Source organism: Aythya ferina, assembly GCF_964211825.1.
Source record: "Aythya ferina genome assembly, chromosome: 3".
NCBI classification, from domain to species: Eukaryota; Metazoa; Chordata; class Aves; order Anseriformes; family Anatidae; genus Aythya; species Aythya ferina.
In genome coordinates, this window is record NC_140298.1 from 26143956 (window position 1) to 26168971 (window position 25016).

At 33.9% G+C, this 25016-nt stretch overlaps 1 protein-coding gene across 13 annotated transcripts in view; it reads left to right on the plus strand.

Annotated features, from left to right (window-relative positions):
- Positions 1-25016, plus strand: part of RYR2 (ryanodine receptor 2) — a 428706-nt gene that overhangs the window by 356972 nt on the left and 46718 nt on the right. For 8 of the 13 annotated variants that reach the window (XM_084513246.1, XM_084513251.1, XM_084513252.1 and 5 more), the window contains 10 exons: positions 283-453; positions 1746-1805; positions 6058-6192; positions 8174-8208; positions 9743-9856; positions 12102-12198; positions 15875-15978; positions 16599-16650; positions 16798-16851; positions 18544-18567. In XM_084513246.1, the coding sequence (XP_084369372.1) occupies positions 283-453; positions 1746-1805; positions 6058-6192; positions 8174-8208; positions 9743-9856; positions 12102-12198; positions 15875-15978; positions 16599-16650; positions 16798-16851; positions 18544-18567 (846 nt within the window). The remainder of the gene's footprint in view (positions 1-282; positions 454-1745; positions 1806-6057; positions 6193-8173; positions 8209-9742; positions 9857-12101; positions 12199-15874; positions 15979-16598; positions 16651-16797; positions 16852-18543; positions 18568-25016) is intronic. The other 5 variants (XM_084513253.1, XM_084513249.1, XM_084513254.1 and 2 more) reach the window with 3 other exon arrangements.

Genomic DNA, 25016 nt, shown 5'->3' on the forward strand with positions numbered 1-25016 from the left:
ATTTATTTATTTATTGTTATATTTATTAACCCTTTATGGGAAGAAAAAGCACTGTTGAAAAAAAAGCAAAAGGTAGTCATTTAAGAAGCACAGTGGATTCTCAAGATATTGATGCAAAATACTGGCAATGATAAAAAGGCAATTCTGTTTTATAGTGATGCAGCTGTATAGGCAGTAAGGAAATTGTCGAGCCAGAGACAATGCTACTATCTATTTAATATTGGATATATATTTTTTAAATTTCATTTTTAATTTATTTTCCATCTTTGCTTTATGCTGCAGGCAGCAGTTTCTGACCAAGAGAGGAAGAAGATGAAGCGGAAAGGTGACCGGTACTCTATGCAGACCTCTCTCATTGTGGCAGCACTGAAGAGATTACTTCCCATTGGCCTAAATATTTGTGCCCCTGGAGATCAAGAACTAATTGCACTGGCCAAAAACCGATTCAGCATGGTAGGTGCACTTGTTGCACTTCTAGAAGGAATAAATATTTTACTAATGAATTTCTTTGATTTTTTTTCCCATTTTGTTCTTACAGCACGACACACATACTGTGCAATCTGCTAATTTCAGGAAATGCTGAACTTTATTTCGTGATAAGCAGGGCTAAACAGAAGATATTCTGGTATCCTAGAAGTGTTGCTGGACTTCACTCTTCTGCCTTTCTACTTCCCAGATGGAATGTCTGACCTTGTTATTTTCCAGTCTTCAGCCTGGAAAATGAAAACTTAAGGCTAGCATTAGAAGTGGAACATTCACATTAATTCTATTTGATCTATAATCTTTTTCATTTTAATGTTGCAGTGTGGGAATATATAGAATTATTATTCATAGTCAAGACTATAATTCTGTTGAATAAAGGCACAATGGGTGGCAGTGGTAAATAGCAATCTACATGTTCTCATTTTCAAGGCAAAAAAAAGGTTTCAATTTGGTCGTATTTATTTTCTAAATGATCAGTAAATGGATAGAGATGACATTCTTAACCAAAAACAGTTATTTCTCTCTCTTAATGTTTAATGCTAAATTATGTTTGTTATATTTTATGAAACTTTCATTAGGAAATGCATATAAGAACTACTTGTTTCCTATGTTCACAGTCAAGTAGCATAAATAATTCTTTTTGATCTTTCCCATGTGAGTACAAGAATTTCTGTAGGGATCCCGTTCTTACTGTTTTAAAAGTATTCCCTAGGAATAAACACACAGTGCAACATTGTGATTGTAATTTGGAATATACTTCCTCATCAAGCTGTGAAGCTTTGTACAAACTAGCAGGCTATTTGACCTTTTGTCAACTGAACTGGATGTTTTTAAATAATAAAAGTTATCTGAAAGAAGCTGATATCAAATCAGAAAAGGCTATGCTCTCTGTTGTGTTATAAAGTAAGAAATAGTTCTGTTAATGGTATTGATTTCATTTGGTCAAAGTATGCGTGTGTGTTTGTATGGGTATATACTTAGATATCCGTAAGGTAATAATTTTAATTCAAACCTTTATTCAGTGTAATGACTTAATGTGAACAAATATGAATGTTGGTATCCAGAACTCGTTCCTATGAGTTTGGATATGGCTAGCTTTGGTCTCACACAAGAAGATATATTACCACAGAAATTTTATTCACTTCCTCATTGTCAGTTTTATTCATCATCTGGACCAAACCCAAGCTTGACATTTATATTAACAATACGTTTTCTTAATTACTTTCTATACCTAATTTATATAATTTGTAATTTGTTGACAGAAAGATACTGAGGATGAAGTACGAGACATCATACGCAGTAATCTTCATCTCCAGGGCAAGGTAATTTATGTGCAGTTTTTAAACATGACCTTTCTTCTGTTGAATTCATTGTTGTCACATTTCATATAATGATAGCCTGCATCAGTTACTTAGGATAACTCATAATCCCCTTTTCACATCTGACAAGTAACTTTTTCATTTCAGTGGTTAAATATTAGTTTTTTTAATGTGTTTATATATGTATTATATAAAATATCCTGTGACCTTTTGAATCCCTGCCAATTAGCACCATCAATAAGAAGCTGAGCGTGGTCTATCACTGTTTAAACTCTACCTTCTGATTGTTTGAGGTAGAATTTGAAAAATGCTCAGTGTTAACTTATATCTGTTTGAAGTGAGAGGGAAAGGGAACCTGCCACTTTTGTATACTCTAAAGTAGAAAATCACTGCTTGGCTATATTTTGTCCCTGTTTTGCAGCCCACAGAAAAGAAAGCATTTTGGAAGAAGTATAGATTTTTTTTTTTTAGTTGAATTCAAGTTAGTGCCAGATGAATAGCCTTAGGGGAGAAGTCCTGAACTGGCCTAGTGTAACCAAACTGTTTTCTTTAATGCTTCGAATAATGGCAAAGAAGAGGTCAGAATATGGAAGTGGAATAAAATGACGTATTGAAGGAAAAAGCAATCAGACCCATGGATTTTGCTTTACCTAGCATTATCCTTTACCTACTCCCTACACTTCCCCCCCAGAAGAGTTTGATTCACATCAGGGATTTGCCGTAGTCATTAATTGATGACAAGGAAAAACAAAAAAACAGTGAGTTGGATATCGGGCTTTTTTTTTTTTTTTCCCTGAAATAGTATTTAAGAATCATCTAGACGTCTAGATTCCACTGCAATGTACATGGCAATATGTTTGTTTGTTTAAATGGTTTGGATGTGAGGTAGTTCTTCCAGGATTTTCTCCTATCTTCTGCTTTCTCTATCGCAAGATTATATGGAGCTTGGGGTTTCTGAGGCTCACAGGAAGATGCATCATTTTGCAAAGCTAATGTTTAATGCTTTTCCTCATAAAATATTACAAATCAAAGTCCAATAGCTTTAAATTAAATGGAGTACACATAGGAAAGTTCACCTCTGACTATGAAAGATTTGGTTAAATCCTAAAAAAGAGCTTGAAATAATTATCTATATATAGTGAATATTATTGTGTACTGTAAAGCAAAAGAATCCACACAGGCATTCTTCCATACTAGGAAGAACGGAGCATTTATAAAGATCTATGGTATGTTTCATAGGTAACATATATGGGTATACTTAAGCAGTGACACACACTATGAACACCTGAACCTGAAATGTATTGTGATTTTATATGTGAACTTGAGCAATATTTACTTCATGATAAAGATAGGTATTTCTATTCTGACATTTTCAGTATGTATATATTGCCATTTTATGAGTGACCCAGTTGTAAAGTCCTTCCTGGCATTTCATGCTGTTGTGTAGGACTTGTCCTCCTATTTTAAGTGTTTCCTCTTCAGTTTCTATTTTGTTCATTTAGGGTTATATTGTACATAGTGCTATTAAGAGGTTTCTGTCTGTTACTGGTTTGTTGCCTTGGAGTAGTGATACTTCTTAATAACTTTACCTGTGCTTCCTCTTGAGAAATTTCCTTTGATTTAATTAGAAATTGGCTGCTGTTCAGCAACATACAGCCTCCTTTGTTTATAACGTGAGAGTAAAAGTATTTCTAAATTTCTTAAACTGATGAAATTACTAGTGCCTTAATAATTAAGAAGTCAATAATCTTAGCTAATCCAAGGTACTTATTGATTTTTTCAAGTTGTAAACTTATCAGGAGTGACTCTGGATTTTCTTCATTGTAAATTGATTTTCCAGAGGAAGTTGACATTCTAATATGGATTAGAATGATTTAGCTAACCAAGACAAATAACTATTGTGAAATGTTATCCTAGCTTCACTAGTTATGAAAAGCTCCGATTTTGACTTGTATGTGAAAAGTAGGCACTCAACTGTGGACAAAATAGAGCATTCTTTAGACTTCAAAACTCCATTTTATTGTTACATATATTATCTTTATGTGGCTTATTATCTGAGTGGTTTGTTCCTGATGAAATATATCTTTTCTTGAATCATTTATTACTGACATATTTCAGAGTTCAAATTAGAGCTAAATTTAAAATTTAATAATTTATAGTTATGTCTAATGTTAACTTTAGTAGTTACTTACAGTTGGTTACTTTATGATTCTGTGATGTCATTAGTATTTAGTCACTGTATCATGTGACTGTACATCGAGTACATGTCAGGTAAAGTCAAAAAATCATGCTTCCTGCTAGGAAAAATAATACCAATGTATTTTGTGCATATACCACCCTTTTTTATCCAATGGAGTTATACATAAAAGCAATGTAAAACAAATGGTCTTCAATTATTATTTAATGTGACCAGCTAATAATGTAACTTAGTTGTGATGGTGTTTGTGTAAGGTGACTTTCAAAACAGAGGAAAGCTATCACTTTATCAAAAGTCTGATTTTCTTCCAGGCACGGCAATATTACCATAGCAATATTCTTTCTTTAAATGATGTTTTCTGTTGACCACTTTTGTTTCACAGACACTGTGTTCTGTCATTTGTGCTAGAGCTAATATGTGATTTATCTCAATTTTTTGTTTTTGGAAAACTGCACTGTTTAAGAATCATCCTTCTTAATCTTTATCTATAAATGTTTCAGCGTCTATTTCATGCATTTGTCTACCTTTGTCTACATTTGTCTTCACCCTGTTTCTGTCTTTCCTTTCCTTGCATGCCTGCATGCTGTTACTCAGTACCGAGCCTTTTATTTCAAGAAATTGATGACGAAACTTGCATTCATTTTGACATGGATGAAGCTCAAGTCACCAAAATCTTCTTCCAGCCATGCTAATTCACACCTTGAAATGTCAACTACTCATGCCCTTAGAAAACTACCTATACAAAAAAGCTGTACTTTGATAGAATGTGAGGAGTCCTCTGATCAAAAGACATCTCTGCCTGTGCATAAAAAGTCTTTTGTGGACTATCCATTCATGATGATCCAGTCAAATACTCACACAAAGACTGTGGATGTGACAGTTGTTAAGAAATGGAAAATCCGAAAGGTGGAAGAAAAACCTGCCAATTGTGGCTTTCTAGGTTATAATAAGCTATTATTGAGCGACTGTGTAAGTTTATAATTATTCCTGGAACTTCAGTAAACCGTGTATTTTAAGATGTGTTATGGAGGTGAATTAGCGTTATTGTCTCATTCTAGGCACAAAATGAAATCTGGATTCACAAAGATGTTTTAGAAAAGTAAGTGTTGAGTTTAAGCCCTATTCAAATCCATGGGGTTTAGGCTCCCAAATGCTCTGGGAATCCAGGCCAGTGTCACTTAAATTGCACAGTCAGGAATAGATCACTGGTCACAGCTCTCAGTAAAATGGGTTTCACATTGCAAATGTCTTTAGTGCTATTGGCACAAAAAATAGTGCTTTCAATGTGTGTTGCATCAGTGTTGAATAGGAGAAGCACTGGGAGACAAAATAAACCGAAAAAAGAAAAAAAAAAAAGAAGACATGGATAATAGTAAAACTGAGAATCGCAAATCACCAAAATGGAGAAAATTAAATGTAAAGAGAAAAATGAGAAAAATGTTTTGCTTCATACTGTTTTTTATAATTTGTAGGTTAATAAGAAAATACTTTTTTTTTTTTTTTTGATAAATTAACCTTTATTTTTTTAGGTAGTAATCAGTTAAATAAGGATTTTCTAATATTTTGAAAAAGCTTAAATCCAAAAAATCAGATGTAGATAAGATTTATTTTCATGACTAATTTCCATGACTGAAAGCTAAGTAATCACACATAACAAAGCAACAATTTCATTATTATTTGTTTTAATAATAATTAAAGTCAGTGTATAAAGTTGTGCCTCTTTCTACCTCATATTCATTACTTTTCCTCAGATAATATATTCATCACTGGTACCAGTGCCATTTGTTGGCCCATGATCATTTACTCTTTGTATGATTGTAATACTTTCAGTCCTCTGGAAGCTTTCAACAAACCTTGCACAAATCAGTCTTAAGTTTTATTTGCCTGTGTTCTCCTAGTCAACATAGTGGACACCTTATGGGTTAGCCACGTAAAGGTACGGGTTAGCAATATAAAATGCTCTGTTGTCCTTTGAAACCGTTTCTGTACTAATTAAACTGTTTATCCCTACATTTGGTACATTTTGCCATGGTTACACGTGAAATCTTTCTCCTGCAGCTTGAGGATCCCGCCATTAGATGGCAGATGGCACTTTACAAAGATTTACCAAACAGGAATGAAGATTCCTCAGATCCAGAGAAGACAGTGGAAAGAGTTCTTGATATAGCTAATGTACTTTTTCATCTGGAACAGGTGAGACATATTTTCTCAATTACATTGCCTCTTATTGTAAACAAAAGCATTCAGCCTCTCCGTTGTACTTTTCATCTGTTGAATTTAACTTTATATTATTTTTTCTTCCTTTTGGTGGCTACTGTTCAGATGCTTTCCTTTCTGGTTTTTAATCCAATATCTTGTGGTCATATCAATCATATAATGCTTTTTCAGCAGCTCCAACAATCATTTATGAGGAAAAGGACTGGTGATACATATGTTTTAGCATCCTTCTGGTGCACTGCATCTACCAGGAAGTGATCAAAAAATTGTCCGTGGAGCGTGAAATGTGATTTAAAAAAACAAACAAACAAACAAACAAACAAAAACAAAACCCTGAAAAATGTATTTTCTCAACCTTTTTTCTTTATTCGAGATACTTGAATTATGGAATTAGAAAGAAACTTAAACTGGCTACATGAATATCTGATTAGAATTTGCACACTTTAACTATATGAAGCTGGACAGCGAGATGGCTTGAAAGATGACTTCTCTATTCACTGTATACCAATTAGAAAAAATGTAAGAAGAATTTCCAATTGACAAAATAATTTGCTAAATTTTGACATTTAAAAAATTCTATGTTAGTACATCCTACAAATCAAAGACTATTTAGTAAGTTTAATTTTCTCATTTTGCTTACTGAACTGTATTTTTAACTTCAGATATTTTTCTGTGGTTGCAAGTCTAATTTTATTTTATTTTATTTTATTTTATTTTATTTTATTTTATTTTATTTTATTTTATTTTATTTTATTTTATTTTATTTTATTTTATTTTATTTTATTTTATTATTTTTATTTTATTTTATTTTTATTTTATTTTAATTTAATTTTTATTTTATTTTAATTTAATTTTGTTTTTTATACTGAAGAAGCAGCATATTAACCTTAAGGGCATTTCTAGTGGCAGAGATAAGCACTGCTGGTTGCACCATAGACTGTTAAGTGATCGCACATAAAATTTGCTTTTTTTTTTTTGTTTTTTCCCTTTTGAAAGAATACGTAAAAATTCAAGGCTGTCTTGCTCTCTTACTAGATTTTTTGATTTCAGAAGCTTGGCACAGATTTTCATGTAAGGAAGCTTCCATACTTTGAAGAGTATGGAAGTCAAGTAGGAATCTGAGGGACATATGGAAGTACTTGTATATACTTTGTGGTACTTGCTTGCTTGCTGAGTGACCCTCAGAAATCTTGGTATCCTGCATACACTGTATATTGATGTAAATACATCAATACAATACAGTATATTGATGTAATATATATGTAATAACATATATCCCAGTTGTTCTTTTCTCACACATCTTCTCTATATAGTTTACCAGCCTTGCAGACTGGCAAATTCAGCAGATTTACATAGTTGAACAGAAGATGAAAAAGAGGAAGTCACTAAAGTTTACCTGCTACTGAATGCATGTAGATCAAATAAAAAAGTGATAGAATGTGTAGTAAAAGCACGGCAATCATGTTAGCCTACTAGAGAAAGAGTTCTGTTCCAGAATCAATTTCACTGAACCTCAAAATACCCTCAATAAAAAATAAGAATACCCTGGATTTCCCTCAAAATACCATATGGATGTTTCATGTCAATAGTTTTAATGAGGTAAATGCTGCCTACTTTTATTCTGTGTACTTGGAAACTTTTTGTTTCGGGATTTGGCCCCACAGCTTCACTTCTCTTCTATAGGCAAGTGCTCAGGTATAGTTTTTTTTTTTGTTGTTTTGTTTTGTTTTGCTTTGCTGTTTGCTTCTGTCACTGAATGGGTAATTCTGTGTCTTTAGAAATAATGGATATATAATCACTGGGACTGCTTCTGTGATAAACTGTAGTAGTTCTTTGTTCTTCATATACAAATACTCTGGCCACTTTCCCTATGGCACTTGGAAGGATCAGTACTTCAGCTATTTGTTTGTATTTTCTTTCCTTGCACAACTAATTTATTTGTTTGCATTATTTTCAGAGATCCGCTTGTGTAGGCCGAGGCTATTTCTTTTGGGAAAGTATAGAGAGTTTGTTTTTGAAGACATTACTAACTATCTAACTTTCACATTTGGATTTGTCTGACTTCTAAATTGTTAGCACTGACTTTGTTTTGTGTTTGTAAATATGTTTGCAGTGAATACTTTTCTATCTTTTCTCATCAATAACACATTTTTTCACTTGTGCTTTATATTTTGAAAAAAACCGTGTTTTAGAATACTGCCATTTAATCTTACAAGTGTAATTCTCCAATTTTACTGAATGCTTTGCGGTATTTTTAGTCAGTTTAATTAAATGCTTATTGTTTAACTATGAGTAATTTTTGGTATTTCAATAAACTGCTGAAGTCCTCTTTGATAACTACATGTATGTGTGGATTGAATACTCATTGTTCATAAACATCATCATCACTTCATATTCTACGACAAAATGTTTTATTTTAATACTAGCCAGAATCACTAAATCTTTCAGATTAGGGATGCTAACATCCATAGATTTCTTTTGATGGTGCTGGAAGACAGAGGATATTATTCCACTAGCCCAGTAGTCTGTAAAACAAACCACTGAAAAAACAAACAAACCACTCTTCTTCCCCAACCTGTCCCAAACAATCCCAACATTACAGGAGTAGTGTAACTTAAATCAAATCAAACTTTATGGAGCAGATGTAAAGTAAATTGCAAAAACTGTGAATAGACCATGTGAAAGGAATCATCTGTAGCACAGCCTGGAATCAAAGTTCCCAGCCAGTCAGGCTATGTACTGTTGGTCTTTTGGACCATAACTTCTGATTTTCTGATGGAAACTAGGGTAGAAGGTAGAACAAAGGAAAATGAAAGAATATGAGAATAAAGCAGACCCAATCTTATCTCATGCTACTTTAAAGCCAGGAGGCAGAAAGCGAATTAATCTGAAAGCAGATCTGCAACATTATGAAATGTAGCTGTATAAGATATTTTGGAATATCTTATGTTCATTGTAGCTATTTAGATTCGTGGAAGAGATTTAGTCCTAACTAAGAGTCTGTGCCTGTGTCTCACTTTTAAAGTTAATTTGTTTCCATTGTAGCTGGTCATGGTAAATATTACAAATAAGCACTTAATAGTATTTAGGAAGACTCCCTCTGAGCCTGTACATGTACACCTCTGTGAAAGTGTACAATTTAACGCTATGCAAAGAGTAGTGTACCAAAGGAAGAGTGAGTGAAATTCTTTGTAATAAAATACAAGATTTCCTGGCAGATGGTTTCAAGATAATAATACTCCATCTGGAAGACCTAAGAAGTAGGATTAAGTAAACAAAGAAAATAAATATACCATAAAAGGAAAGGGAAATTTTGTTTTAGTTTTACTTTTTTTTTTAAATTGGATTTCTACAATTTGACTGACCACTTGAATGAACTCTGTCTGGAACATGTTTTTCCATTTCTTATTCTTCTCTTATCTTTCCAGTTGATTTATGTTATCTAACATTTTTATTATTATTACTATGCCCAGACAGTGGAGACTTTGCCATATTCTTTATTTTTCCATATATATTTTATGTAACAGGTTGAACATCCTCAGCGGTCCAAAAAAGCAGTGTGGCATAAGCTGCTGTCTAAACAGAGGAAAAGAGCAGTGGTTGCCTGCTTTAGAATGGCACCATTATATAATCTACCAAGGTAAGTGCTATATTTGTTTTATCATTTACAAATGTGAATACAAATGTGTGTTTTTGCTCATACAATTGTGGTGGTTTTACTCAGGTGGGCAGCCGAGCTCCACCACAACCGCTCTCTCACTCCCCCTCTCCTCAAAGAGGAAGGGAGAGAAAATACAACACAGAGAACTCGAGGTTTGAGATAAGAAAGGTTTAATTAAAGGGAAAGGGAATGGGAGGAAAAAAAAAAACAGAGACAAAAGAAGCAATCAGTCCGCGCGGAAGCACAGAGAGAGGAAAAATTATTCTCTACTTCCCATCAGCGAGCGGTGTTCGGCCACGTCCTGGGAAGCAGGGCCCCAAACGCGTAGTGGTTGTTCAGGAGGAACAGCCCCCTCCCCCATGAGAGCCCCCCCTTTTATTGCTGAGTGTGACATCAGGTGTTATGGAATATCCCTTTGGTTGGTTTAGGTCAGCTGCCCCAGCAATGTCCCCTCCCCATCACTTGCCCACCCCCAGTCTGCTGGCTCTTGGGGGCTTGGAAGGAGTCCTGATGCTGTGCCAGCACTATGCAGCAATAGACACAACACTGGAGTGATATCAGTGCTGTTCCAGCTACGAATGCAGAGTACAGCACTGTGTGGGCTGCTGCAGGGAAAAGGTGACTCCAGCTCAGACAGACCCAACACAACAATTCTATTTGGTGACATCTGAATGAAGAATGACATGCAAACCAATAATTGGGAAACTATGCAGTAATGTACACTGTATGTTTCTTTTAGTAGATCTTATTACTTTCTTCTAGTATATGTTCTGAAGAAAAATAAGAAATACATTTTTAAATTTGTGGTTCTCTCCTTCTGACATTTTTCCACCTGTTTTTTCTGGTGTGTTTGCTTTTTTGAAAAGTATACATATTTCACAGGAGATAAATTTAGAAATGGATATATTGGGGTCATGTACCATCTTTGGAGATAAATGTCTTCCTAAGATATGGTATAGCTCTTGAACTGGGGAGTTACCTTTAATATTTGATGCTACATTTTCTATATAGAGGAAATAAATTGACGTTATTTGTCTAAAAATTTGTCTATTTACTCTGCACTTTTGATAAGAGCGGAGTGTTCTTTTTCTACTAGGAAATTATGCATATACTGTAGCTTCACACCTTTTTCTTCTTTCCTGGTTAAAGGAGGCTAGGATCTATAGCCAGGTGAGTCCTGAGATTTTGGAAGGAAAGAATATTCAAGAAACGCAAAGGAATCTGTTTTTTCATGCAGTTGCTGAAAATAATTTCAAGAACATGTATCTGATATATTCAACATAATATAATTCTCTTTTGTTCTCAGAAGCATGCATATTTTTACTGTTAAAACAGTTAGTAGGGTGAGTTTAAGCACAAAGGCATGAGATGTCATACCATCCTGAAATGAGGCTGTCTTGATAGTTGAAAATAGAACCAATATATTTACATCTGTAGCTCTTCTTACTTATAACAAATAGATCACCTGCACATAACTAATATCCCATATATTTCAATTATATTATTTAATAATTCAGTTATTCCAGTTATCTTCCTTTTCAGTATGTGCAATTGAGAGTTGTTTTAAAGAATTAGGAATAATGATAACATTCTTCATAGAGACATATTTATCACACAGTCTATTTTGTATTGAATTCTTAATGAAACAAACAACAACAACAACAACAAAAACAACTAAACAAAAAAACACACAAAACTGTAAACCTCATCATTGGCTTAATCCCTCTCCCCTAGCCTCACCAGATATTTAATTTCATGGAAAAAGTTGGTTTATAATTTGAAATGTGTGAGTCTAATCCTGAACATTCAAAAAATGTAATTATTTGAGCACAATACAATGCTATCTATTGCTGTTATCATACTGAAATTAAAATTATATGAAAACATTTCTTATTCAAAATAAAATTAAATAATGTGGTAAAATGCTTTTATCTTGCACTAGTGTTTAAATTTCTTTAAAGTTCTACTTATTATTTGTTACTGAAATCATTATTACGTTAATATTTGTGAAACTCGTATCAAAAAGTGATGTTTCAATTTGAGAATTTGAATCTAAAGATAAGTTTTAATAGAATGTTTTGGACTCGTTTTGCTGTAGAAATTCAGCTTCCCTTTTAAGCAGTAGCTGTAATGTAGGGGCACTTCTCCAAACTAAATGAAATCTATTTGACCAGATTTTCTCCTTATAAATGTAAAGCTTTTCTTTTAATTTTCTTTTTCTTAGGCATCGAGCTGTCAATCTCTTTCTTCAAGGCTATGATAAATCATGGATTGAGACAGAAGAACACTATTTTGAAGACAAACTGATAGAAGATTTAGCAGTATGTCTGTGTGCAAAGGGTTGTGGGAATGTATTATGGATTAACATTAACATATAATCATAACTATAAGACTGTGGGGTACATAAGAGATCATCTAAGCTATCTCTACTAAAAGGTGTGAGCTATAATCAAGTCACTCTGACAGTTGTTAAAAATCAGAAAAAAGCGGAGATTACAAAATCCCCTTAGGCAATCTGCCTCAGGGCTTCAATAACCATATTATAAAACTTTTTTGTCTAAATTACATGCCAGTTGCTGTCATTGCCATAACTTTCAGCAGCTGCCCTGTGGAAAATGGTTTATTCCCTTCTTTCTTTGCAGTTAACTTCTATGTATTTGAAGACATTGTAACCCACATTAAAGCCATTTAAGTCAAAAGGTTAGAATGGGAAACTAGAGTGGTTCTAGTCTAAGATTAATCACTCTCACAGAAATAGACAGGAAAAGGGTATTCATTGGGACTATCCATGCAGAAGGGTCTTCTTGTACTGTTGGTCAGGGAAGTGAGGATTTTTCCCAGCAGTCAAATTTTAGACTTTAGTCATAAGCTTGATAAGTCCTTGGACTGATTTTCAGGTAAGGCTTGTGTCCTCAACCTTTATAATCATCTCTCAGAAAGGAGGTTTTCATGAGGATTCAGCAAGAACTAGGTCAGAAAATATTTGTAGTAGGAAATGTTTCCCTTCCTGGAGGACCAAGACAGACTTTTTATAGGGAGGAGGGCCAGCTCTCTACAATAGGGAAAGAAAGCTAAATAGAAAATTGTTATTAGGAAAAACAAATAAACAAAAAACAAAACCAATAATTGTTAATTTGCTTTTAACTGTTCAAAGTTTGTGCATAAAACCAACTGCCCAAGTTGTGAACTATTTTGAAAATAAGGATCAAAATAACAAAAAAAGTGTCAGTAGCAATAATTTCAACACAAACAGACTATGGAAATTCATTGTCTGCCTGCACACATGTAGAATTCATTTCTTGTGACAACCTGATTGTGGTCTAAGCATTATGAAAAAGCAAGAGACTTGTACACAAATGCTTTTTGTACAACCTTTTAAACTGATAGTTTAGTATGTCCCAGCACATTTTAAATGTTTAAATAATGCATGTTCCTTGCGAAAATATTGACGTTTTAGCAGTTTAGAGTGTGTGTGTATGTATATGGAATGTGGAGCAGCACAGCTCTTTGTGTGTGCATGTATGTGTGAAGAACCCAGCACAGCCATTTGATTACACTTTGACTTAAAGGGTTGTCTCCATATTTTGTCAATGAAGCTGCATCATTTCCAAGTTTATGTAGAACTTCTTGTGAAAAACTGCTTTAGGGAAGACAGAAACAAACTGGATTGGCTCCTATATCTTCTTTTAATAAAGGACCACAGGCATTCACATCACATTCAGTAACTCTGCAAGAATACAGATAAGTTTGTCTCCAGCCCTCTCTTGAGGATGTATTAAACCTTTCATTCAGAAGAGTGATCAGAAATCTCTTCTAAATTGATTTCTATTAAATTCTTGCTGCTTTATAGCAGTCCTCTGGAGGGTGAACTCTTTAGCTCTGTGCAGTAGGTTCAGACTGTTGTGTTGTGTTTATTATGTTGCTGGTGAAGGTTCTCTGACCCTCTTAGAGAAAATGTACCAAGGTGTAATAAGGAATTAAAGACTTATTGGCCAACCAAGATGGAATCATAGCCCAGGCTGTGGTGATAGATCTCATCTGGAAGACTTGAAAGGAAAAGCCTTGGACTGTGCTTCAAGCATTGCCTGACATTTCTGAACTGTTCAGGTATTGAGTAGAATACTGTAACAAACCAGTGCTCAGAGACTATAGCCAAGACTTCATATCCATGAGCTCTCTGTAGTCAGTAAACTAAATTATAATTGTAGTTTACAATTATAATTGTAACTAAGCCATAATTACTATGGCTTAGTAATTACTTTTTCGGAACTGAGAATTTTGAACTCTCTTTTCTGCTAAGTGAAAATAGTTTAAAGGAAGAAATTCAGTGAAAACTCTCTCCTTCCTGACTTTGCCAGATCCAGGCCTGTGGTGGGGCATTTGCTGGGATTTAGGATGAGTGCTTTCATCTTCTTAAGCATAGGACTGGGCCAAAGCAGGTTTGCTTCTTGAATTTTCTATCCATAAGGATTTTATACAAAAGTGGCACTACTATACATTTAATTAAAGAAAAAGATAAAAATCTTCAATGAGATTGAAATGAAGAGCAGGGGAGGCTTCTCATCTTCCTCCCCCCCAGCAGTAATAACGTTATTACTGATTACAGTTATAATTTGCCTTGTTCAGATCTTGGCATTTATATTGTAAATATTGCCATATATTGAAAAATGTGAAGTGAACCTTGCATAGCCAGCATAACTATTTTCACTTCAAATTGTAGAAGTACACTAGCTTGTGAAACAGACATGCATACAAGTCAAGTAGAAGTGAATTCTCAGCTGCAACCAGTCATGTTTGCTACAACTGAGTTGAAAAAATGGACTTCACAGGCCATATATGCAATGTCGTATTCAAAGAACATTCATACAGTAACATTTTTGGTGCTAGCACAACACTTTTTTCTTGGTAAAAAACTCCATTCTCTTTACACCTGTCATGTGGCCAACACTTTCTTATTGATAACAGATAACATCTGGCATTTTATTAGTAGTATTGTTATTATTACTTCTGCAGTTTTAACAATGCATACAATTCTTTTCATCAGTATTTCAGTGTATACTGCTAGGTGAAAATGAGAAGGAAGAGTGTGCATAACTTATGCAGCAAGTTTCTGTGAATTACAAGATACTTTGTAGAAAAATATGTCTGGATGAAGGAAATTTTTGAACAGCTAGTATGAAAAACTCATGATCTGAAATGTCTTTTGGCAAAAGACAAGAAGTCAGAGGACAAATTTTGTGTAGATTATTTTCAAAACATTGCTTCAGTGATTGGCATCTTGTTATCTGAGTATATTTTCTTTTTGCAGTGAACTAACCACAGCTGTCTAAACCTGAAAGCAAAATAGCCACATGAAAAAAAAACACAAACACAAACACAGAAAACCTATTCATGTGTATGTTTAAGTTATTGATTGATATATTTTTATAAATTATTGGTATTGATATTCTGATATTCTAAAGTTCTCCATTACTGGTAGACATGGCTCATTCTGGCTGAAGCTATTGGTGAGCTTCAAGTTTGTATAATGCTCGTCAGGGAACATTATGTTCCTCAGGGAACATTATACCTGGCATAGCACTTGGAACAAAGGATTTTAATTTTTAGCTGATGAGGCTTGTTAACATAGGGAGAAACAGGCTACTGTTTTTGCTACCTAAGGAAAGGATGGCTTCTGATTACCACTCATTCTGAATGACGAGAGTAGAAGACTGAATTGAATTCTGAATTTCAGAATTGAGAAAAGAGGGTTGAGAAGAGGCGATCCAAAGGTTTGCATATAGTATCATCTTTGTAAGTCTTCATGGTGTAGGTTAAACTCAGTCAGGATCACTTACTTTGCTTGGAATTTGTTTCCTCCTGGTTGTCCAGGTCAAGAATTATGTATGTGAGTATTTAAAGTTTAATAAATTGCACAGAGTAAAACATTTTTCATAATAAATAATATAATGTACTTTTAAAAAAAGTAATCTTTATTTCATTTTTTTTCCCCTAAAGAAACCTGGAGAGGAACCAACAGAAGAAGATGAAAACCTTAAAAGAGTTGATCCTTTACATCAACTTATTCTGCTATTCAGTCGAACAGCCTTAACTGAAAAATGGTAGGGATAGTGTGAAAGACTTCAGAGTGTATGCAGATTTTCAGATTACTTCTGTATTTGAAGATATCCATGTCTCTGTTTAAGTCAGATTCCATAGGCTAGGCCAGAACCTGTGCATATGTAAACATGGTGAGTTTGAGTTACACTGGAACTTCTCTAGCCTGTGGTAGTATGTGAAGACATTTTAACATGACTGATAATGAGATTTAATGAGTTTTCTAGAGGCACAAAGACGTGCCTATGCACTTTGTCACAGTCCTGGATGCTATATTCCTGTCTGTGTTCAGGACTTACTATGTCTCTGTCTTCTGTGTTCCCTATTCACAGTGATATTCTAATTATTAAATATATTTCTAGGAAAAAAATAAAAATTAACTTTGCTATCTTTTATTGAACTTTTTATTTTTTTATTTCTGTGTACTGTGTTTGTAGTTGGCTTTGCTTTTCAGTCTGTATTAGTTAATCTAGTCCTCATTTTCAAAAAAAGATTTTTCTAATTAATTATAAGTGCAGAAATCCTTTAAAATATTTTTAACGTGCTTAAAAATATTTTGGAGCTCAAATTCTACTTGTATTGCTCTAATCTTCTGTCTCTTCCCTTTCCTCTCTCCATTACCCAGCAAACTGGAGGAAGATTTTCTCTATATGGCTTATGCTGACATTATGGCAAAGGTAATTTTTTAAATGTAAAAGATCTTTTACATCTTTTCTGTTTTATTAATGTTAATAATGAAGATCAAGAGAAATTGTGTAACACAAACTAAGCCTTAGCCTCCTCTGGGCTTATTAGTAAATGTTTTCTTTTTTGCATGGTATCAGAGTTGCCATGATGAAGAAGATGATGATGGTGAAGAAGAAGTGAAAAGTTTTGAAGTAAGATTGTACTTTTTTTTTTTGTTTGTTCATGGATTTTTTTTCTTGTCATACTAGACATTTTTCATAGCTTCTAACTGACATTTATGTTTCTTGGTTCATGGCTTACTGCAGCTTATTATGCCAGTGAACTGCATGTCAGAAGCTGAATTGGCAAAATATGAGTCATCAGATTCACAGTAAAACAAGAACAGTTGTGTCACCTAATATAAGACTATTTTTAGAGTACTTTAACATATGCTATATGTTCATCTGATTGATTTTAACTTTTTAGTTGGTGAAGAGAAATGTCTTGGGTAGCATTTTATTCTGCAAGTCTGATAACAGGCTGTATCTTGTAAAGTATCAAGTCCTACTTTAATTTGCATGGTTAAAATACTGAAATTGTGCTGATTTTTTGCAGTAGCCATTCACATTCCGTACTAGCAATTTATTCAGAATTTTTATGTTCACGTATATATGTGAAGATATATATGTGAGTACTTCTTAATAGTAACATATATACGTATAGTACTTCTTAATAAAAGGTTAGCTTCTGTTTATCAACACTGCTAAGCTTTTTATTACATTGAGAATAAGAAAGCTGTATTTATTGTTCATTAAATGCTGACTTTTTAGTGATTGTCTCTACATAAGGAAACACAAATGCATGCATTGCTTTGCAAGAGTAAGAGATGCAAGTCCTTGTTATGCATTTGCTCTGGGATCTTTCTCTCTTTTTCCATCAATAATGTGAAAGTCACATGAAATTTGTCATTCTGAGGGGCAGTGAGAGAATTAGCTTGTTAAAATTTTAAGGATGATACGTAGTTACATTTACTGCATTAAAAACTGTCTTATATTTTCAAATCAATTAATACGTATATTTAGTATATTTACTAAAGCACAGAAACATGAAATGCATGCTTGTATTATTTTTCAAAAAAAAATGTCTAAATATACTGATTTATTTGATATAAAAATATCTGTGCAGCTATGATTTTAGACCAGTGCTTTGAGGTATGCTTAATATTACTCTCATTGTTTTGTACATATCAGATGTTCCGTATATTTTCTAGATGCTGTGTGAGATAGCACTGAGTTGTTCATGTATATATTTCTTATTTGGGAATTTCTTATACAGAAATTAGAAAAAATACCAAATTCTTTTCAGTCCTTCAGAAGTTCTAGTCCAATTGAATTACAACTAACATACCTAATATTTAAAATTCTGTTTCATGATAAATACTTAAGTTTGAATCCGAATTACAGTGCTCCTTGTAAAGTTTTATTTTTGGAACAATATATATGACATTATCTAATCAAAACATATTTATTTCCATAAGCTTTTGTCAGTTAGCCCACAGATGCTTGTTAGATAATTAAAAGACTTACACTTGCAAATATGAAAGTTTATAATTAGTAATTAAAATGAATGAAAAATGTTATCAGTAAGGTTTTTATTAATGCTCCTTACCTAAGTTATAATGGGTTTCTTGTTCTGCATTCCACCATATTTTTTGAGAGATTTTACTCATTTGTATTTCATTATTATTTTTTTCTGTAGCTATGAAACTTCTGTTCAAATAATGTATTAACTTTTCAAAAGACAATTTTGTATATGTATTTGGTCAGACACTTACCTGCAGAAAAAAAAAATTGGACTTTTTTTTCTTATTCCTATTTTGCTTCTTGTCCTTGCCCTTCCTTAAGGTCACAGGATCCCAACGCAGCAAGGTAAAACAAAAAAAAAAAAGTGTGTGTGTATTTGTCTGGGTCTATTTTTGTGACTTTTAGGCCCAACGTCTTGGATAAGTTCATCTAAAGGGTCTTGAAAACATTTCTAATGTTTTAGTTCCAGCATAACATCTCTCTAACAAACTCTTGTACACAGACTCTTACTAAAGGCTCCAAGAATTATTTATATGGAATTTCATACATAAATGCATTGCCATTTGGGGGAAAACTGAGTGTCATTTGGCTTGTTCATATTATTCTACTATTCTTGCTTTTTGTGCATAAGTTATCTTCTTTCAGGTTATAATTTAAATTGAATGATTTAACTAATTCGGGTGTCTTTTAAGGGATTTTTTTTCTGCATCTTAGCAGATATGCATGCATTTCTGATATACTAGCAGAACTGTTCCAGTAGTTGTCACAGTGGTAGCGTCAGTTATATTGTAGTTTATCTATATTTCAGATCCTTTGGAGTGGTCTCAGATATTAGCCTTCACTGTCATAGTACTTGAACGAAACTCCATAGCTCAGTACCTGAAGTGATTCCTATTTGTTCGATGCTTTCTCTAAAAAAAACACCAGTGACAATTGCTGTGAAGTTTCACAGTGTTAATTATCGTTGGCTTAATTTTTTAGAGTCTTTCATGTGTCACTGTGAAAGTCTCACATTCCATTTCTGAAAGGTGCCCATAGCTGGAGCATCCACCTACATACCTGCTGATTTCATAGAAGTCTTGGTTCCCATTGTTGACACTGCCTGCTTGCTGATAGTGCTGCAAGGTTGATGTTTTGAGATACGTGGTGTGTGGGGTAGCTAATTTTTGGTTCTGAGGTGCTTAAATATATTTATTTGTGTGGTGGCTAATGGAAGCCAGACTCAGTAGAAATGACTTGCTTGAGATTGGAAATGTGCAGATTTAGCTGATGGTCAGACTCCAAGCAGTAGTTTCAAAGTTCAGTCCATTATGGGGAACAACTGTAGGTATCTCTATTGAAAAGATTGAGATGGTTTTAGTTTTGGGTTTTCTGGCACTTACTAGCATCCAACTTATGAAATAAAGATGTTCCCATACAACTGCAGGAGAAGATATACTTCAGGATCAGCTTCACTCTTACTACTTCAAAAGTTAGATCAGTTCTTACCCCACCTTCATACTATAAAATCATTATCCTAGAAGATGAGATTTGCAAAGAATTGCTTAAAAGGTGGTATAATTGACACAAACACAAAATACATTCTATAAACCCCCCAAATCAAGTATGTAATCAAGCTAATATTATACTATCTTCTTTGTTTCTTCCCTTAAGCTATTCAAATGCTGCTTGTCTATCACTCTGCCTAGCTGGTTACCATGTACTAACCGCTATATGCTCCATAAAAATTGTTCTGTTTTGCTGACTGAGAAGTGTTTTCAAAGAGTAAAAGACAACAATAAATAATCATTGCTTCCTTTGTGCATGACAGGGAACAGTTGTAAAGATGTGACTGCATATACCAGGGGTGTGTGTGCTTTTGTGTGTTCTGACTGTTTATCTCGAAGTACAATGATGAAGGCAATTCTCTTTTATTCCATGCTCTGTATGCATGTAAAAAGACTGACTGTTCGCTCTGAATGGAAACAAAACTCTATGGCTCCTCTAGGCTTTAAGAATGTGTGATGTTTGAAGTCCTGAATCCTTTCACAAACAGAACAATTGAGACCTTTGGGCAAGCTTAGAATGTGATAACGATGATGAGTGCATTTGATCTGCAATTTTCATGTTCAGTCTTCATGCAGTGTAATCTCATTTTTGCATGAATAATCTCTTTCAGGTTCACTATGTGGGCAGTAGGGAGGTCACAGTATAAACCCACAGTAAAGTTGTCTGCACATTACCATGTGTCTGTCTGCATTTGACTGCTAGTATTTGCTTTGAATTATGGTTATCTTTGCTCCTTGTTCTTTGTCTTTAAGTTAACTTTCTATCCCATTTAACAGTTATTCAATGGACTCTCTGTAGAATGGATGTCAGTGTCCCTCTTGATTATATCTGATAGGAAATTCTTTCCAATCAAAGTGTTTCGCTAGCTGAATGTAAATTGGTTTCTGCATTTGAGTCACCAATTCTACTGGTTTGCTGCATACTAATATGTTATAAACATGTGACTCAAAAAAAAAAAAAAAAAAAAAAACAACAACAAACCACAAAAACAAACCTAGCTCATCTATTAAAAGTTGAGTAGTTAAATCTGTGAAAAAAAATAAAGAGCTTCCTTTGACAATTATCATCCTCCCTAGTACTGGTAACAATTTTGTTTAGAACTTTTTATTGATTAATTGTTTTTTTTTTTAAAGGATACATGACAAGTGACGTGCTGTCACTAATCTGAGGCCCAGAAATACTTCCAAGTTTCAATACTTACAAATAATGAAAGCTCTTAATTGAGGATCTAGCCTATCAGAGGTGGTCATTATTGCCTTTAACTGTCACAAAGCCTGCATAAATGGAGTGTATTTACACTGTGTATTTACAGTGATTATTTCTTTTCGAGAGTGATATGAAATAAGGTCAGACACCATGATCAATTCTTAGAAATTAAACATTCCAATCCAGTGTATAAAAATGTTTCTCTTTAGTTTTTCCTACCCATAAGGCCTAATGAAATGAATACAACTTTTCATTTATTACTTTAATACTTCCAATATCTTTATGAGCAAAGTTTGTCAAAACCCAGCCTCTGAGGAGCTGCAAAAAGATGCCCATCTCTGCCAAAAGGGATAGAAATAAAATGTGAAGTGAAATAAAATGTTGGTTTTAAGTACTTAAGAATTGCACCCTGATTTCGGAAACTGACTTCAATAAAGATCATCCACAAAAACTATTCTAATAATGAAAGAGTAGTGTTTACTTACAAACTGTACATTCATAATCTATTTCTGATTTTTTTTTTTTGGTATGCATTTCTTCTGAGAATACATTTGCGAACCTTTAACTAATGAGTTCAAATTTAGATCTGTATTAAGAGCTACATTAAATCTCCCTTTAACCGTAGGCAGGGAACTGTGAATAAGTTTATACCTTTATGCTGCAAGACATTTCCTTGAAGACTGAACATGCTTCTCTGGTGGAGAATTGTTTCTTTACTGATTTTCTTAATAGGTAAAGGAGCCATTATGCTGAAACTTGCTGATGTCTAACAAAGCTATTTTTCTTTTGTAACTGGTGGTTGGAACACCTCAAATGAATCTTTAGTTTGACTTCTTGTTAGAGACTGTCTTTATAGGTAAGGTACAAAAAGGTACATAGGAAAGGTACAAAATGAAAATACTCATTCTGTGATTGCCCATAATTTCACTTAAATTTTGGATGCTAGTTAGTGCAGGTCTCTTGAAGCCAGTGTCCAGAGTTATGAGACTCTGTGGTACCACATAGATGAAATAGATAAAATCAGAAGTATGAAATTTTGTCCAGTAATATTTGATAGCACAGGTAGTTGCTACTGTTTAAAATATTTAGTAGCATTTAATAGCAATTGAGTTTAGCACATCCAAATGGTGTGTGTTAATATCAAAATTACAGGTGAAATTGATATCTGAAAATGCTTCCAACACTGTTGTCCAATAGACAATTACGCAGTAGTTAAATAGAAATCCATTTAGAATTTTTCTTTGGACAAGACAGCTAGACAGCTAGAATGAAGTTTTGTAAAATGTAAGTAGAGACCCTGCAGGGCGATTTAGATCTGTCCATAGCCTTTCCACTGATGAAGATGTCAGCATGTGTCTAATGCCTTCTTTTCTGTTAATCTTGTGGTAGCATTTGGACACTTCTATGCTCTCTGAGCTGTTTATGTATTGCCTTACTGAGTGGTGTCCTTAGAAAGTTCCAATAAAACCTTGAAATTCAGAGTATTTTTAAGCTAAAATTTTAATTTTAATTCAGAGTATTTTAAAGCTCTTTCCATCAGCTGGGGGACCAGAGGCTTTTTAAAGCATGTCCTGAACAAAAGAGTTTTGCACCCTGGCTGAGGCCTGTTGCCCAGCTGCACTGCGGATTACTGAAGGAATGCTCTTCAGATGGTTTCCCTTCAGCCCGACAGACAAGGGAATTGCTATAGCAAGGGTGAATAGCTTTCCTGCCTTATACTTCAAAACACAAATGGATTTACACACAATGTCACTAGTTCTATAAATTGCGGTTATACTGTCCACAACTACAGGATAAGTTATTTGTACATCTACTGCAAAAGCACAAACACGTGGTTAAGTAAGATATGATCGAATTTTACATGTTGCTGTAAAAGGGTAGATTTCTTGTGCTCTTTCGTAGGTGATTATGTTGTTGATATTGTGCTATTTGTTATTTCAGGACCTTCTTTCTCTTGTTTTCTTGCTGTGTTCCCTCCTCAACACCTACCATTCCCATCAATCACATTTGTTTTGTTTTGTTTTGTTTGTTTTCCTCAGAGATTATACGCAGAAAAGAATTTCTTTCATCCAGTTAGAGAATTTGTGGTGTCCACCACTAGACAGTAAACCCTTCCCCTGTCATTTGCTCCTACTTGTTTGCAGTGTTTGGATTCTCCACCATCTCATTTATAGGATCGCTGAATTTGGGTCAGAGCAGTTAATACATTCTTTGTTATAAGGTCGGCTATTTCTCAGTTTCTGGCCTATTGGCTGTTTTGGGGTATATGAATAACATCACCTCCAATTTATTACAGGGAGTATATTGCAAAAGTCTTCAAGGGAATCTCTTTTCTGCAAAGTGGATAATACACCCATGATTTTCTCAGGGTTTCAGTTTGGGAGCACACAAATAAATGATTAGTTAAGGCTGTTTGTTAAGGTCTTTCATGATATCCTATGGCCGCTTTCCATCTTCTGTGTTTATCAGCATCTCTACCCACTACATAGTTTCAGCTGCTTATTACCAGCATTAGCATGGTGTGTTTCAAGAGCACTCCCTGGCATTTATCTGCCCTGCCTTTCTACTCCTTCTGACACTTGTTACTTCAGTGCTGTAGCGCTGGTTGACATCCATAAAGGCCTTTTGCAGTCTTGGGGTGAAAGAGTGATGTGCTTTGAAGAACAAATACATTAGAGTGATTAAGTGATCATTTATAACATTGAGGTTCTTCAGATTCTTTGATTATTTTTGATGCAGTAATTAAATAATGATCTTGCCAAATCATTGTTCTATGTAAGATATTCTGCTCCAGCTAATGAACTCAATTGAAGTCATAGGAGAATATTCTCAATATTCCATTAATTTTTATTAAAAATAATCATAGCGATAGTTAAACATCTATTTCACCTATTCCAAATATGTCAACTTTGTTGTGCAACTTTAAACAAAGAAAGGGTGACACAGTTTAAAATGCGTAGTTTCTTAGTTATGCTTTATGTTAACATAGAAAAAAATGAAAACTGAGAACGCCTAGATTTGAAAATCCCCAAATACAATATTTTTCCTTTTATAGATTCGTAACATTGTCAATTCCTATCTACTTGAATAGGAGTGAGTAGGTTGAGTGATCTCCATATCAGTATGGCAAGAATATGGCGTCAGTAAAGTATGAAACAAATGTTACTTGAGAAAAAGATATAATTGAATGACAGTGTAAACATAGTGACATCAGTAAAGATATTGCTGCAAGCTGAAATGGAGATATTTTAACCAAAATGAAATGTGTAGTGAAGGTTTGTTTTCAGGATATCTTTATTACTGTGCATTTGTAGCTCAGATTTAATGCTATTTTAACACAGAGTAGTGTTTTATTTAGTACAGTATATTTTCAGGTTGGCTGGTTATTTTATCTTACTCTCTCTCTCTCTCTCTCTCTCTCTCTCTTTTTTTTTTATAACCATGTATCCAATAAACAAAATACATATCTAATGTAACACTAAAGTTTTGAATATAGATTGTTCACAAGGTGGGAAATGTGAACTATTATGTTGATAAAAACAATCCTTGTGACCATATGGATTCTTGTGCTGACTATAGATATGGAGTAAGATAGTTATGTCATAAAAGCTAATGATATAGCAATCTTTTCCTCTCCCAAGCAATTGTTACTGGGAGACTCAACAGAACACTAATACTTCTTTCTCTGGATATTAGTGTGAATACAAGAAATAACGTTTATGAATAATTGGTATCATTCTTATGTCTTTTTGTCTTTTCAGCTGTTATACTGTGAAGCCTATGATAGCTTTTTGCTATCTTGTCTGCAATTTGTTAAAGATTTGAATAAGATGCCTTTTTCCTCTTCAGTTATCTTTTTTTTTTCCCGAGTACCAGTTAGATGAATATTATTTCCTTTCCTCTCATCTCACCTCATTACAAAATCACACGCTAATACCCAAGAAAGATGTTTGTTATCAAATTAAAACAGCTCTTTTGGCATATGTTTTACCTACCTACATTTTATTTTTAGCATCATTTGCTTAGCACCAACAGTGATG